Source organism: Melospiza georgiana, chromosome 6 (assembly GCF_028018845.1).
Source record: "Melospiza georgiana isolate bMelGeo1 chromosome 6, bMelGeo1.pri, whole genome shotgun sequence".
In the NCBI taxonomy this organism is placed as follows: domain Eukaryota; kingdom Metazoa; phylum Chordata; class Aves; order Passeriformes; family Passerellidae; genus Melospiza; species Melospiza georgiana.
The window spans coordinates 43,452,867-43,469,288 of NC_080435.1; the positions used below are offsets into that span (position 1 = coordinate 43,452,867).

General features: G+C 37.4%; 1 protein-coding gene across 25 annotated transcripts in view; it reads left to right on the forward strand.

The window, feature by feature from the left end:
- NRXN3 (neurexin 3) overlaps window positions 1–16,422 on the forward strand; it is a 704,846-nt gene that overhangs the window by 458,962 nt on the left and 229,462 nt on the right. For all 25 annotated transcript variants that reach the window (XR_009114569.1, XR_009114570.1, XM_058025830.1 and 22 more), the window contains one exon: window positions 2,733–2,914. Coding sequence is in view for 23 of the 25 variants with exons in the window: in XM_058025830.1 (XP_057881813.1) it covers window positions 2,733–2,914 (182 nt within the window). In the remaining 2 variants the exon portion in view is untranslated. The remainder of the gene's footprint in view (window positions 1–2,732; window positions 2,915–16,422) is intronic.

Sequence of the window (16,422 nt, forward strand, 5' to 3'; positions counted from 1 at the left end):
CTCATGGTTGCTGCAGTCAATTAAAAGTAGTTAAGTCAAGTGTGTTTGTGTTGCATGGTTGGGGTTTTTTTTGTTATTTTTTTCTCTTTATGTGATTGCAATGTGGTACTAACTCTTGTCATACTTTTACTTGATGAACCTTATGTTTTCAGACTGGAATGATTATTTTGTTCATAATTTGGGGAAGAAAATATACTGGCACAATGTTAATGTGCATCTCTTTCTAAAAATGTCAATGGAAATCCTATTTGTCTTCAAAAAGTTGATGAAAGGAAGGGGCATTGATATATCCAACAAACTTGTACATTCACCTACACACAGATAAAGCAAGTGGCCCATCTCTCATTATGCAGATATTTTATGACTTGGAAAATAAGGAAAAACTACTGGCCATCAGACTTCTGCTTACAGGTCTGTTTAGGCTAGTGCTGCTCTGGTTGTTGCATCTGAATTATCTTTATTTCCAGAACTCTGTCCCTTGCCAGAATATATGACTGCAAAATCCATCACAGTAAACCCCTGACACATTTGAAGTAAAATTGGACAGCCTGTGGACCAGGTGAACTCCAGAACTGAGTTGACATTCCTAGCTGAACCAGAGTACCACATTTCTTCATGAAGCATTATGTAGAACCATCTCAGAGAAAACTGGAATAAGACCCAACAGAGGCAGATTTATACTGTGTTATTTCTTAGTGTTTCTGATTCTTACCTTAGGAACCTTGGTACCATAGTACCAAAGTATTGAATATTGTCAGGTTAGGCTTAGAGGCAAAATCTATGCTCTATGAGGAGAAAATAAGATCTGGTTAAGTAGTTAAGTCCATGAAAGGTCTGTGAGGATGTAATTGGTTCTAATTGGCTCTCATTGGGGGACTGATATGGTCTACCTGCAGCCAAATGACTCTTAGAGAGGCAAAAAAGTAATCTGTCTTCATAAAGAGTAAATAACTCACCTCCAAGCTTGTCTTGGCTGCTGAAAGGCCTGATGCCAGTACAAAGGAAAGGAGGAGAACTGGAAATTCAAGTGAGAGTCATTTTGGGAAGTGGGTTTTAATTCACTACCTGGCCATGTCCACCTGTCTAGCCATAAGGTTGCAGATAGAGCTGGGGATGTGTTCAAACAAACAGACAAAACCCCTTTCCACACATCCCATAATAGTCATACACCCTCTGTCGGGAGTTTAAAGCTAAATGAGGAGACTGAATCAGTAAAATTATTCTTTCTGAAACTGAAATAGTTTATGTTCACAGTTCCAGAATGCCAGAATATTCTTTCTTGGTAGTTCAGAATTATGACTGAAATTTCCTATGTGACCCTGATTTTGGACACATTTGTCTGAATTTACTGAGGGCATATTCTATTGGATGTGCATGGGCCTGGAAGGGAAGAAGGAAACATGATTCATTATCACTCTGTCATTGAGTCAGCTGCTCACAAATAATTTCATGTTTAGGTGGCTGAGTTTTTGATGTCTGTTTTTGTAATATGTTCTGAGATGTCTAGAGGAAGCCTCTTTAGCAAGAGAGAAGTGTATCAATTATTTCTATTAATATGTAGCATTTATTTGGAATTCAGGTCATAGAGAGCTTTAGTGAAGCTGCAGCTTTGTAGGCAAGTGTAGAAATTACCATGCTATGATCCTACCTGTTTCTGTATCTATCTGCTTTTTTCTCTCTACAGGGTTGCGTGATCCGTGTTGTAACCCTCAGTTGTAGTTTCACTCAGATTAGAAAATGTACCCAGTAATTGCCTGTACTTTCTACATATGTTTTGTCATTGTTGCAGTAACAGAAGCTGGTTATTTTTGCTTACTATTCTGTAACCATTGTAATAGTGCTCAGAAAAATGAGGTGCAGTGAGTGGCTGGAACATGGAGGAGTGTTGTTCCTGGCCTGCCTGTAGATTTGGACAGGAAAGGAATTTTAGATATCTATTTTTTAAGAAGCTTGGAGGCCAGTTTTATAACTGCTGAGTTATAAAATCTTGCTTCTAACTCAAACTGTTGAGTACAAGTCAGAATGTGAACTCCAAAGGCTTCAGCTTCTCAACTTCCTCGTCTGCAATAATAATTCCTCACTTGCATTTCTGCCTTCCTCAGCTCAGATGGCCCTCATGAATGTGGGAGGACAGTGTTCAGCATGGGAGAAGTTTGGTGTTGTCCTTAAAAACAAGGGCAAGGAACAAATTCCCAGGCTCAGCTGTGACAAGACAAATGGTGCTGGAAATACGTGGACTAGATACCAAAAAAATCTCATGAAGTGTTGAGAAAAGTATAGTCTTCTACTATGTGTGAATAGACTTTAGCTGAAGGCAAGTCCAACCTAGAGGAGAAATGAGAAATATTTCATTTGAATTGTCTTATAAGATTGAATCCCGTGATTTTGAAACAGGAGTGGCTTGTGGTTTTTCCCCCTGTATAGCTGTGTCCTGGCCAGCCTTGTCTGGGGTATTAGCACTAAGGAAATCATTCATTCTTGATAAGCCATCTTGGTTATTTTTGTTAAACTCTTCACTTAGGTTTGTCTTGAATGCTGTATGGCTTTATTGAGGAACTAATAATGTACTTCATCAGGCCGGGCCAGCAGGACACATTGGTTTCACTCCTATAACTAAGGAAAGCATGTGCTTGCTTAAGTTGTTCCTCTCGAAAGTCATAGGATTACCACCAGACTTGACAAATAGGTAACTAATTAACTAATACACTTTTCTTTGGTTTTGTATCTTGTAGCTGGTGCCACATATATCTTTGGGAAGAGTGGAGGTCTCATCCTGTACACCTGGCCAGCTAATGACAGACCAAGCACGAGGACAGACCGTCTTGCTGTGGGCTTCAGCACAACAGTGAAGGATGGCATCCTCGTCCGGATTGACAGTGCCCCTGGGCTCGGTGACTTCCTGCAGCTGCACATAGTGAGTACAGACAGGCCCATGCCTCTCCCACACCTGGGTTTCTCTTAACTGGATATGTGTTTGAAGAAAGCTGTTACTCTAAAATACCGTGTGTCATATTCTGTACTTTCTATGTCTTCAATTCTCATCAGAGTAAACTGCCTATAGTAGTTCTTTAGGGTTTTCTCTGTGCTGAATGGGATGCACAGAGAATTAAATCTTGATGCCAAAAGTATTTGGGGAGGAAGGAGACAAACAAAACTCAAAAGCCTTATGTGATTCAATAGTAGGATTTGTTCAAAAAGTGAAGAAACATTTTTCATCAGTGGTAATCTACTGATTCATATTCACAGTTCTGAACACTGCTGAATTTCTGGTGAAGTATTACTATTCTTGGAAGGCAAAGAGTAAAAGGCAATGATAGGTTGTTGGTTTTTTCCTCACAAAAAAAGTTAAGTGAGAACTGAACAGATCCTCAAGCTGATGCTTGCTTTAGCAGGGTAGCTCAAAAGAATAAGAATTTTATGTTAGCGCAACATGGCTTTGCAAGAAAAGAAAAGAGTTTTGTGAGAGCTTGAGCAAAGCGGGTTTTAGGATATTGAATTACTTGAGAAAATGAGAATACTAGGACTGGAAACACTCAGGGTTTGTTACTTTATGTGATTCTTTGGGAGGAGAAGAGACTGCTTTGTTTTCATCTGGCAAATAGCCAAGAGGTTTACCAGAGGTAGAGGCTGGTCATGTTACTTGATGTTCAGATTATTTGCAATGTATTATGCATTAATTCATAGTGGAAGGGCAATTGGGCCCTTTGCAAATTTTGAATGAGCTGGGGATATGTTGACATTTCATGGAACCTTGAAGATATAAGTAAACAGGAAGGAATGCCAGGGGCCAAAACAGACCTAATGTGAATGACGAAGGGCCTCAGTCTGCTGCTGGAGTTTGCCATATTCACAATCATGTTCAAGCACTGGATATATTGCAGGGTGGTTCTGAAACAAGCAGAAACAATGTTCTGGTGCTCACTGCCAGCATTTTCAGTGATTTTTGTTTTGAATCCTATTGTGAAATTCAGATTCATTGTAACAAGGTAGATATGGCTCAAGCCATTAGACTGTCACTCATTCTGGTTTTTCTCTTCTGTGATATATCCAAATATTTTTGTTTGTTTTGTGCTGGAATGAAAATGAGATCAAATCCTGGCATTTTTTTCATATAAAGCCAGGTTTTCTTCCTTTCTTAAAAACAAAATAAAAAGAACCCCAGAAGACTGTAAAAGTTAGCAGTGCTGAGCCTAATTGCTTGGAACTCTGTGGCTCAAATGAAGCAAATGTGACTTGATGTGTCTGATGTCTGTATATTCTTCAGGTGTTACATTATAACATGTAAAATGCTATCAATTAACTGGAAAACTCTTCTTGCATGTGAGGAGAGGTTCAGAGATAAGAATTTGTTAAGGCTGTAGAAAAACTCTAAGATGGGATCATGTTGCTCTTGAATGCCTAATGGGATGTTATGGGGAAGACGAAAGTCAGGCCGTTCTTTGTAGTAGTCAGTGGAAGGAAGAAGAGAAATGGTCACAAGTACCAGCAAAAGAAATTTAAGTTCTGCACTAAGATAAATACTTGCACAATGACTCTTTTCAGCATTAATGATGAAGACACATATTTTTTCTCTATATCTTGGTGTCAAACCTTTCCCTACCTTTAATTGAACATTTTAATGACTGATTATTTTTAATTATAAAAAATTTTGTTTACTAGACTGAAACAAATAAATTAAACCTGAGACATAAGCATTCATTAAAAACAATAACAGAAGAAAATCATTGCTTTCTCTTTCCAATCAGTTTTGGAAAATAACGTAATGAAAAATTTTCAGCTTCTTTAAATATTGGTTTTTCAAGTTACTCTGTATGGCATGCTGCTAGTTTCAGATTATTCCAAATATTTAAATAAAAACTAGTAATTGTGATTGATATTATTGCTAAAAGTTCTGTTGAATGCTTTCTGTGCAGTTTGGCCAATTTTATCCTTGAAGCTGTTCGCTAGCAGTAAATATAGAACTAGTTCAGCTTTAATTTCTCTTGTTCCTTTGTGGTCAGGATGGATTAGAAGGATTTGCCAGTCATTCATGAGGAGCAAAGGCATGCTGCTGTGCTCTTCTGGGTATGGCATTACTGATCATCATATATATAACTGGCTCTACCTAACTGTTCAAATAAAGAATGTGGTCTGAGACTCATGCTGTGACATGCAATAGGAAAGTTGAAGAGGAACTTTTACAGTGTTATTGACTTCTTGAATGTCTGTAAGACTTTGTTATCTCTGGTTTATGGCTCAAAGAAATAGAAGTGAGCTTACATCAGGATTATTTTGGAAAAAAAATGAAATCTGAAGTTAAAGGTGCAACTTGAAATGACAGTTGAAATGCAAGACCATTTAGGATCTCTTAGCAGATTGCATGTGAACTTTTCATGAGAGCAAGATCTTTAGTAAATGTCTGAAAACTACCACATGCTTGTGCTGTGATAAAGCCTTTGTCCATCTTCTTTTCTTCAAAACCTCCCATTAGGCCATCTTCAATTGTCAAGAGAAACAAGGCAGCATGGGTAAAATTTTAATAGAAATGTGGGATAAATAGATCTTAAAAGCAGAGCTATGAAAACAGATTAAAGTGACAGTAAAATAAACTTTGAAAACCCAACTACTTAGGCCATAAAGCAAATTACAAGAGAAGGAGAAAAGACTAATGTAATTTATTTTATATATATTTAGCATCTTGACTTTTTCAGGTGCAATTATATTTAATGATATTAGTAATAATAAAAGTGACAGGGATTTGCCTGAGTTAATAAAAAATCCTGGTAACACTTCTTTTATGGGAGCCTTTTAAGATATTCTATTCACAGTTTCTTTTGGATGCTATTTACTGGATGCTGATCTCCTCAGACTTCCCTGGGTGTTCTATTGGTGATAACAGATGGCAAAAGCCACCTGATAATCTTTGTTTTCTAATGTGCATCGCTAAACTAAAATCTAATCCAAAAGTAGTAGTAATGGCTATGGTCTATCAAGATCTGATTATATTTTAAAGATTGTAAAACTTGCTCATACTCTTCTAAGGAAACCTTTTAGTAGTTAGCCTGTTTTTTTAATATCATGTATGTTCTGGTGTGTCCATTGATCTCTCATATTTGTAGGTTTGAAGTTGAAGATATTTTATTTTGATGTTGCATATTTACCTGTTTAATTTACAGCTATTCTGTTACAATTCATTTTTTAATTATGAGTCTTTCAGATATTGTGGAAATTTATTGACTAAGATGTCTTTTTTATATGACAAAAAATTACAGTCTCTGAGAAACTATTTTCTCTCCTGACTTACAGTGAAGTATGAGGTGGCAGCCCTGCAGAAATGGATGGCATACCATCCAGATCAATGCTGCATATGAAGCATGAGGTGTTTGTGTGAACAGACTGTAGCACATGGAATGAGAGTGTTGCTAGAGCATTAGATCCGTCCTTATGATATTTTTTTGTTTTTCTAACAGTTCATTCAAAGCACAAGTCCAAACCTATACCAGGAAATTGTCTTCCACAATGGATACTTAAAAGACTGCGTGTCTTGAGTTGTGGGTTCAATGCATCTGTGTGTTTATTCACTTGGCACCACTACACTTATATTTGGTGCTTCATCACATGCAAAACATAGAGATGAAATGGGGAGAGAAACAGCTGCACGTGGTGATGGGTGTCATTCTTGCAGTAATTGTGGAGACAGAAATAATTCATGTGTGCTGCTGGTTGAGTCTGCTTTCTTTCATTTTGTACTGTGTGGTAAATCAAGCCTCTGGATCTTCAGAATGGTGTTGTGAGGTTCTTCCAGATTCTGAATTCCCCACAAGAAGGAATTCAGGTTTGGGCAAAAAATTAGTGATTTTAGAATGAGTTTTGCTTAAGTAGACCCAGGCTAGGGGAGGATCCATCATTTAGAACTAGACTACCACTGAAGGTTACCGAATCTGCTGTAGCCCATTCTGATTTTTAATAGTGTATTGTATTTCAACAGTTTAATAGTATATTGTATTTAAAGCAATGTGTAGCAAAAAGTAAGTTTTCCCTGAGTTAGAGATGACATTGTGAAATGAAAATAAGTAAAAATGGATGAAAATGAATTTGTACTTTCAGTAATTTATTTTCTTTTCAGTTATACTGTGATTTGCCCAAGTCTGTGGATTTTACAGTTGTAGAACCAATTCTGGCTTCTCTTTATGAAGTCTGCCTTCCAAACTGCAGTGGCATGTCATCTGAGCAGACATAGAAGAAGCAGATGATTTAGAATCAGGAGAGGGATAGATGCAGGGTTGTCCTTATCATAACCAGAGAGTATATGATGAACTGAGTAACTTAAGGGCTACTCTGAGGTAAAAAATTGAGGCAAAATACAATGGGAGTTTGTGTCTTACTTTTCTGAAACCAAAAGCTCTTTGATGCAAGATATTTCAGCCTTTCCTAGCCTGAATACAGACTGAGCATTAACAGGCTTACATTTTTGTATCCAAGAAAGTAGAGCAGAGTTTCCTTAAGACTAACCTGCATTATTTTGCTGGCAGTACATAAGCAGAGACTATGGACCATGAAAAAATGAGTGATCTGCTTCAATATCCTATCTTGTGTTTTTGCTTTATTTTTAGCTGCCTTTACTGATGTTACAGTTACAGTTTTTTCTTAGAGTGATTCACCATGTTAGACCAGCTTTTTTATTCTTATATAGACCCCTAATTTTGTTCAAGTTTAATTTTTGTGAACATAAATAATTTTATCTACCATGTCTTGGCTGTGTTTACATTGATGTCTATTTAGAGCAGTGTTTTTACTTTCTAGGATTTCAAGCAGTGTGTAAAGTTTTTGAGTCTGATATAGTTCTTGGAGAATACCAGAAGTGGTTAAGCAGTTATCATTTCCAAAGTGTTTAATGCCCATTATGCCTCATTTGAAACAGCATGAACTTCATGAAACAGCAAAGAACTGTGTACATTTCTCCTAATTTAATTTATACGAATTACGAGCCCTTACAGATTGGTATAGAACACATGTTCAATCAAAAATCTTTTGTAGTGAAGCAATCAGTGAAAAAGGTGAAATGCAACAAAGGCTGCTTTGTTGACGCAGGAAATTATTTATAAAATTTCTATGTGCAGGAGACAACATCTTGTATAGCACATTTAGCTGAGGAAGTGAACAGCTAGTGAATGAGAGTGACTAGACTGCTTGCTGGTAAGGGGAGAGAATTAGGATGAGCTTTCAAGCAAAAGATTATATTGTCTTAATGCTTAGAAGGTCTAAAAGAACAAACTGTCTGCAGACATTTTTTACCACGACAAATCTAGCAACCATCCTGAGGGAGTGCTCTGCAGGACTCCTGTGATTATTAACATATAAAAACTGTCTGAATGGGGCTTTCTGCTAGGAGTAAAATCTCTGACAGAGACTTCTGAATATACCATCTTTAATAGGTACCACCTGGGAATTAATGTATGTTTGAAGACTTGAAACTTTGACTGCTGACCTCCTAGGCAAGATGGAAAATGAGCCAAATGAGGGACTGGAAGAACTGTTTTGATTTAATGTTAGTGTACGAGAATTTCCTCGAGTCCCTCCTTCACGTAATCATATATAGCTTTTATAAACAATTGTTACTGTGATTTGTCAATTCTTGAAGTTCAGGCTAACTAGTTAATGGATACCTTTAACTTGGATTGCATTAAATTTAAGGCAATTGGGATTGGCAAGAAAATGCTCATTTAAGATGTGACATATGTGTCCATATACTGCAGTACCTTAAGAAGTGTCCTACCTCCCCTTGCTACAGAGGAGGAGGTTTCTGCTTAGCTGTGTAGGCTAGATAGAGTGCTGGCACTGCAACAACTGGGGTGGCAGCACTGTTCCCTAGCAGCAAGGAATTACTTGGGAGACTACAATGAGCACTGAGCTATTGCATGACAAATAGGTTATGAGTATCTTACAGAGCACATCACAAGTGTTTACATCCTTTTATAGTTGTGTTATTAAGTGCAAGTTTTAAGTCACATCTTCCTCTTTCCTTAGGATGATAGTCATCTTCAGTCGAGGCTGTCACCTTAATGACACTCTATCTCTTTATGTTGCTTACAAGAATTGGAGATGGTAAAATTACCCTAAAAGGTAATTTGTAAGTTAAAAGACAAACTGTAATGAATGCGGAAGTCAGTGACTATGCTGTCAGTGCACTGGAATTTAGAAGGAAAAACAGCTGGAACAGTTAACCCAAACTGACCATATGACATTCCATACCATAAGATAATTTGCCTGACAAAAAAAAAAATGCAGGGAAAGGAAGGGTAAGAGGGGATGCTGATGGTTTATGACCTATGTCTTTCCAAGGAGTTAGGCATGTAGAGGCCCTGCCTACCAGGAAGTGGCTCAATATCTGCCTGTGAATGGGAAGCAGTATGGTTTTGCTTCACTTAGTCAACTGTCTTTATATCCATCCACAAGTTCTCTCACTTTTGCTTTTCCAATTTTCTTTACATCCTTGTTCAGGAGGAGTAAGTGAATGAGAAGATTGGGGGTCCTCAGTTTCTAGGCAGGGTCAGGCTGTCCTACTTAGTCTTGACCTGGATAAAGGCCTCTGTTCTTGACCATTTACTTTGAAAATAGGGAATGTATTATAGGCTACCTTATGCAGATCATCTGCACAAAGAAATGGACTATAATGTAGCTGCTTGCCCATTATATCAGGTTGATAGAATTAAAAATCCCCATAGCAAATATATATTATTTCAATATTATTTCAGCATTGTTATAGCCTGAGAGAGGCTATATCTGAATGAGTTTCAAATCTGAGATATGCACGTCACGGGTTGTTTTGCCAGCTGGTGTAAAACTGCCAAAGAGCCTGACTTTTTTTTTTTTTATGGAAGCATTCTATTTAAATACACAATGATCTTGTCCCAAAATGCTCTCAGTCTTTTCCTGTCCTTTCCTAAACTCTTTTGGTCTCTGAAGTCCCATGTGTTTGTGCATGCTGCATTTATTGTTCCCTAGAGCACAGAAGAATTAGTAAAGGGAAACTAATTTGAAGAGAGGAAACGGACTTTCAGTTTTCAAGCCAGCTTTAAAACGTGTTATTGGTACTTCTTTTTTATTTTTAGAAGATGATTAACAACCCATTTTTTATGTATTTTAGCTAGTTCATATTATGCATAGGAATTGTCCATTTATTGTTGTCTCCTAACTCTTGAGCGGGAGTCTCTGGTAGGAGGCCGTGAGTTGAGACTAAACCTATGAACACGGGGGAGGTTTTCACCCTGGTGTGCCCATTTGTGGCTGGCACCCTTTGGCACTGTGGCCCACCCAGCCCTCTCAGTGCTCACCCAGCTCTCTCTTTTGTGCTCCATTGCCTGCCCTGTGTGCCCCAGGTGTTTGAAGGAGTGTGTGGCACTGAATGCAGCGGTGCAGGAAATGGCACGCTGGTGTCCCATGGCTAAAGATGATGGATTTTACATCCCTAGCGCCACTCAGGCAGCGTAGAAGCTCAGTGCTTTGATATAGGGATTCATTGACTCCTCACTCAGTGACTGTTTGTGCATAGATACTAGTGTTTTTGCAGTTGTCATCGAACATTCTGAAGCTGATTGAAGACATGGAAGAAAGAGTTGGTAGGGCAATGTTGGCATGAATAGTAAAATTGCTGATTAGACCATAAATTAATCTGAAAATAATTTGGCAAGTTTGACTCTCAAATCTGTTGAATTCAGTGGAACAACAGAGGGTGAAAATTTAGAATTAGAGGACATGGGGGACACTCAGTGGGAAATTACATTTTGGTAACTTTCTGAAACCTATCTGAAAGATAAGGGCAACTAAATACTGTAACTTAAAAGACAGCTTTGCTGAGTCACAGAAGCATCTACTAAGATCATAGTGGTTTGGTATAGTGGACAGCATTTTTTCAGAATACACATATGCCAGTTTTAGTGTTATACATCTGGCAAAGTCAGACACTAGTATTTCAGTCTAAGTGCACAAATAAAACAAAATGGTTCCTAATTCAAAGCAAATGGGATAGCTCACAAGAAAGATTCATCCGTAAATATGCAGCCTGTGTTTAAAATACATTCTGGAGCTTAAAACTTTGTTATTTTGTCCCGGTTTGTCTTAGGATTCATTGTGGTTCTGTGAATTGCTATTAGATGTTAAACAATCAAATCTCTGAGTGCCTCACAGTATCTATCCAAACATCCTGTATTGCAATAAATATTATGCTAATGCTTGTTCTTGTACACTGTACAAACAAATACTGTGGTTTGCTTGATATTAATTTTAGTCTCTCTTTTGACTGTAGTGTTTAGGTAGAATATGTCATCCAGGGCTATGTAATATATCATAATTTCAATAAAACCTGAGATGAATTGCCTTTCCTTTTTTGCAGTACCTTCTCTTAGGATTTCAGAACTAGTAATTGTCACACAAATTTTGTCACACGGTCTTGTCAGTGAGTGAATAAACAAAGAAATACTAGGTTAGGGATACTTTTTTCGATGCTGATAAAATTTCCATTCTGCTTCTTAGTATTTTTTTTTAAATACTAAATACAAAGGAATTGAGGTAATGTGAAGTTTTTTTCTGGCTGAGCCAAAGAAATAAGATCATCTCCAGTGAAGTTCTTGGCTTGAAATAACCAAGACTCAAATAAGATGAGTGTGAGGTTTTCAGTATTCATTCCAAAAGAGACTAAATTCTTTCATTTTTGTAGATTGTAACAATTGGCAATACAGACTTTTGCCTTTTATAAGAAGCTTTAAATGTACGAGCTTGTTCAGACCAACCCATCTTCTGTATGCTTGGATAAATTGCACTAATAGGTTCTAAAATAAATCTGTTTGCAATTAAAGCCTTTATCACCTTCTCTATGGTTGCTTCAAAAAAGTAAAATAAAATTCTTGATCTCCATGTTAATGGATAGCAGCAGGGTACAATAATAATTCACCACACATTTAGACATACTGAGTGCTACTCAAAAGCAATTAAGCAAGGGCAATTGTCAGTATCATTTACCCCTTGGTATCTAGCTTGGTATCTCATGTAACCTTCTCATCAAAGGTTAACAACTGTTTCATACTGCATCAGCTACAGCAAAATGAATTGTTTCTCTATTAAGCCTCTAGGAAGAACATCCTAAACAGGGCATATTACTAAATCTTACGAGGAAAAAAATGTGAACTTGATCTAATTCAAGTAATATTACACATTGTTTGCTGTAGGATTTGAATTTTATAGGGTTTCAAAAGTCAATGCAGGGAAAAGATAACTTGATCATTGATATGTAGCTGACTGAGTTGAAAATCATCCGTTGTAAAGAACATGAAAGACTAGTCCTGCACAGTTTTATAAAGGAAATTAAGGGCAATTTTGCCTTTTCCTATTCTATCAGGACACTGTAGAGTCAATTCTGAGAAGAAAATGCACTGAAATTTGGCTAAAACTCTAGCATTTAAATTCTTGTGTTTCTCTCACCATAATTTTCAAGAAACATGTGTTACTTGAAAACCGTTCCTATTCAGAAACATTGTTTTAACAGTTATAATAATGCCTAAAACATACTTGTGCATGTAATTTTAGAACAGCTGTATAAACACGTTACATCACCATATCTCTTGAAAAGGTAGTTTAAACATACTTCTGAAATTAGAAAATGGAGCCTTTGGAGGTGAAATGATGTAACAGGTCTGTTGCCTCAGAACTGTGGCTGGCTGGCTCTGAATGTTCATCTATTCTTAAATCAGAATTCTTCAAATTTCTCCCTTCTCCCACCTGAGAGGCTCAGTCCCAGCAGCTGGGGGGAGGCAGTGCCCTGGGAAAGCTGCTGTTGCCCACACATCTGAGAACTGATTTTACAGCACCAGGTGTAAAATGCTGTGTGGTGCATTTGTTGTTGCTGATTTTTCCTCTCCAAGTGTGCATGCAGCCTGAGCTTGCTTGGCTGGTGTGTTGTTGGGATCAAGGCAGAAGTGGTGTTATTTGTGCTAATAAGCCTCTCCCATTAGTTAACCTTTCAGTACATAAAGCATGATTGAACTGAAGGATTCCTGCTGGTTTGAAAGGCTTTTATGTTAAATACATGATACAGGCATTTTCTTCTTCCACCTCCTTATGTAAAAGTGGAATGGAAAGACTGTAAAGACTTCAGCAGTCTGAAAGCAAGTTGAAGTAAAGCTTATGTAGTGTGAATGTTCTCTTAAATATCTTGGCATACCTTTTTTTCTGCTACATTTAAATTCTTGGTGCTTTGTTTAAACAATTTCTAGCCTACAGAAAAAGACTGCCTTGTATAACTGATATCATTTGGGACAGTGCAAAGCATCAGCTGAGCATATTTTTACCCATACCTGATAATCAAGTATATTACTAGCTTTGACTGTCCAAATTTACTTTCAGTTCACGCAGGCCTTGTTTTAGCTTATTTTTTATTCTTGTCAATTACTGATGTTAAGAGTACAATTTCTGGAAGGTGGGTAATAGCATTCATTAAGTATGAAAAATGAAAAGTATCTTATACTGACTCAGGGTTCCTTTTCTATCTTATGTCTCATTTATTGTATTTTCTTTAGAAAATCTCATCTGAAATCCAGTAACATGTATAGGATTTCAGATTTTGGATCATTTAACCCTTTTTAGTATGATACTGCTCAGCCTTAAAGAGATGGTGGGATTAATCAGTTCTGTAGGGAACTATGTTCACACTTGTAATATGCTCTCTAAACTAGCAATAGAAATAGATCCACTAACTTTGCAGGTCTTTGGATGCATTGCTAAACAATTCTTACAAATATTCTTGCTATCAGATTGCCCTTTCATAGATGTATGTTGTGTCCTAAATATATTCAGAGAGACTATGCCCTCAGTGAACAGTGATATTTTGCTTAATACAGACTTTCAGGAGCAGCCACAGGATTTGCATTGTATCATGAGCTGTGCAAAATTAATGTGCCAGAAGATGTTTAAACTATTGGACCAGGAGATTGCCAAGGAGAGAAGTAGGGTGTGATTTTCCCTTTGGGTGTGATTTTCTGTGTGGTGCTTTACTAATGTACAGAAGCCTGTGTGTATGTTTATACTGCAGCATCCATCATTGCAGAGACCACTGCTGAGACTTGCTTTTTTTACCCTTACAGTTTTGGGAAGGTTTGACAAGAGGAAATTAGTCCATTGTTCTGTTACATTGAAAGGATTTTCCTACGATGTGTTAAAATCTAACTGTACTAATTCTGTCTAGTTGTGAGAATAGAGAATTTTCTTTTTGTGTTAATTATTTGAAGAACTTGTAAGTCTTTTCATATACAGATCTTCTCTGGTATTTTTAATGCAAAAGATTTACTTCTTACTGTGGTGCACCATATTCTTGTCTTCTCTTGTCTGTTTCTGTGAAGGGAAGGAGGTTGTGTTTTCTCATTTATATTTCTTTAAAACTTAACTTTTGTGGAGCCAAATTAACTGTAGTCCTCCCACAATTGTTGCTGTTAACTACCTTTATGTTTTTTTCAAAGGAGAATAATTCAATTTTGACTGGAATCTGTAGATAAAAAGGCATATAGGTCCAACTATTTTACATTTTACATGTTTTGCTTGAAACAGATTTAAAAATCTTCATTAATTTTTATTCTGATCAAAATTTTTCCTGTCTTCCCTTTCTGACGGGAAAAATCTGTTTGGTTTTGTGGCTTTACATATAGATGAGGTTTCTGGGGTTGCTGGGTATGCATTTTGATTTAGGGACACACAACAGGGAAAGGGTTATCTGGGTTATCAAGTCCAGTCCTCTACCCTCATAGCTGTACCATTGCATCCTCTTTTCTGGCTGCATCAGATCTACCTCATCCCTTCTGGTTTTCTGGTTTCACTATTTCTGTTGAAATGCTGTTCTAAAATCAATGTTTTTCCTAAGATTTTAACTTATTTTAATGTCTCTATGTATTCATAGAGTATTGTATGAATACTGAATGAGTACATGTATATATTCATTCAGTCTAACTTCATTTGTGTTGTGCCAGTGTTTCCCTTCAGCTCCTCTGTGTTTGTTGGTGTTTACCTGTCAGTGGCATTCACAGAGGATTGCATTGCCTGTGCTTTGTGTCAGCAGCTCCCCACCAAATCCCCCTGGCTCTTCTTGTCTATCTCTGTATAATAGTGGGTCACAATGAAGATATCCCAGGACTAAAGCAATTTCAAACAAACCAGTCCACAAGCTGGAGCTCCAGGCAGGTTTCATTGCTTTTGCACCTGAATGTTCAGCTGTGTTTGGCAGGATTTATTAATGCAGCTGCAGCACCAAATACACATCACTACTTTATTGTAGACCCAAGCTGGGTCCTTGCAAGCCATCCAGGGTGTCTTTGGTTCTGGGCTTGGTTGGCTGGGTAGGCACGGCTGGGTGCATCTGACACATGTCATCCAATCACATCTGTTCTGAAATTCTTTTACAGCAGTGGTAGGATCATTTTAAAGGATGTGTTCTCAACCAAAACCTTTCAGTTCCCTCCCTGAACTGTGGCATTCGTCATAACATCATTGCTTATTACAGGTAATTATTTTCCTGGAACTCATTTTTCCAGCTTTCAGTGACAGCTGGTATTAAATGATAATGCTGGGTTAGAAGACAGAGGGGCTGTGCTCTAGTTTCCTGTTGTCAGTCTAGGAAAAAAAGTATTTTGACACATTAGATGGCATGTTGACTCAGTTTATAAAACCTTTATCAGAGAGATCATCATGTGATATGTAGTCAGCAGCCTTGCAATGATTCCCAAGATGGCTATTAATGGGCTTGTGAACTTGTGAATAGAGAGTGGTAAATCTGGCCTTTGAGATAATTGAAAAGACATCACTTGTAATGTGAGCAGTGGCACTGAAGGATGATTGCTGCTCTTTGGGGACAGAGGTAATACGTTGTTGCATGCAATTTTAAAGCAAGGCACCCAGTATTGATTTACTTTGGCCTTGTCTTAAGATCCCTTGATCAAGTTGCACAATGTATTTCCTTCTTTCCATACTCCTGTCCCCCTCCTCTCAGAAGAGCTCTTTGTTAGCAAGCTTATTTATTTCCTTAATGAAAAACTTAGATTACAAAACTGGGTGTGAAAAGAGGCTAGGAAAATAAGAGATTTATAAAGGCATAGGGAAGGAGTATTTTGTCTTTAAAAATGCAAAAACAGGCCAAACTAGTGATGTGAGCTGCTTTGCCCACCTCATTTGGGTATTACATAGTTCTTTCAGTATTGTTCTGTGCATAACACCTGCCCTTACTCTGGCATCATCACACATGGGATGATAATCCAGTAGATTTCTCAATATTGCTACTATGAAATGTACATGGTGCCTGATTCTTGTTTCTTTCTTCTTTGAATTTCATCTTCAATGAAAATGGGAAATTGTAATTTTAAACAACTTTTAAATCTATCAAGGTTGTGGAAAACTTATTTTTTTTTT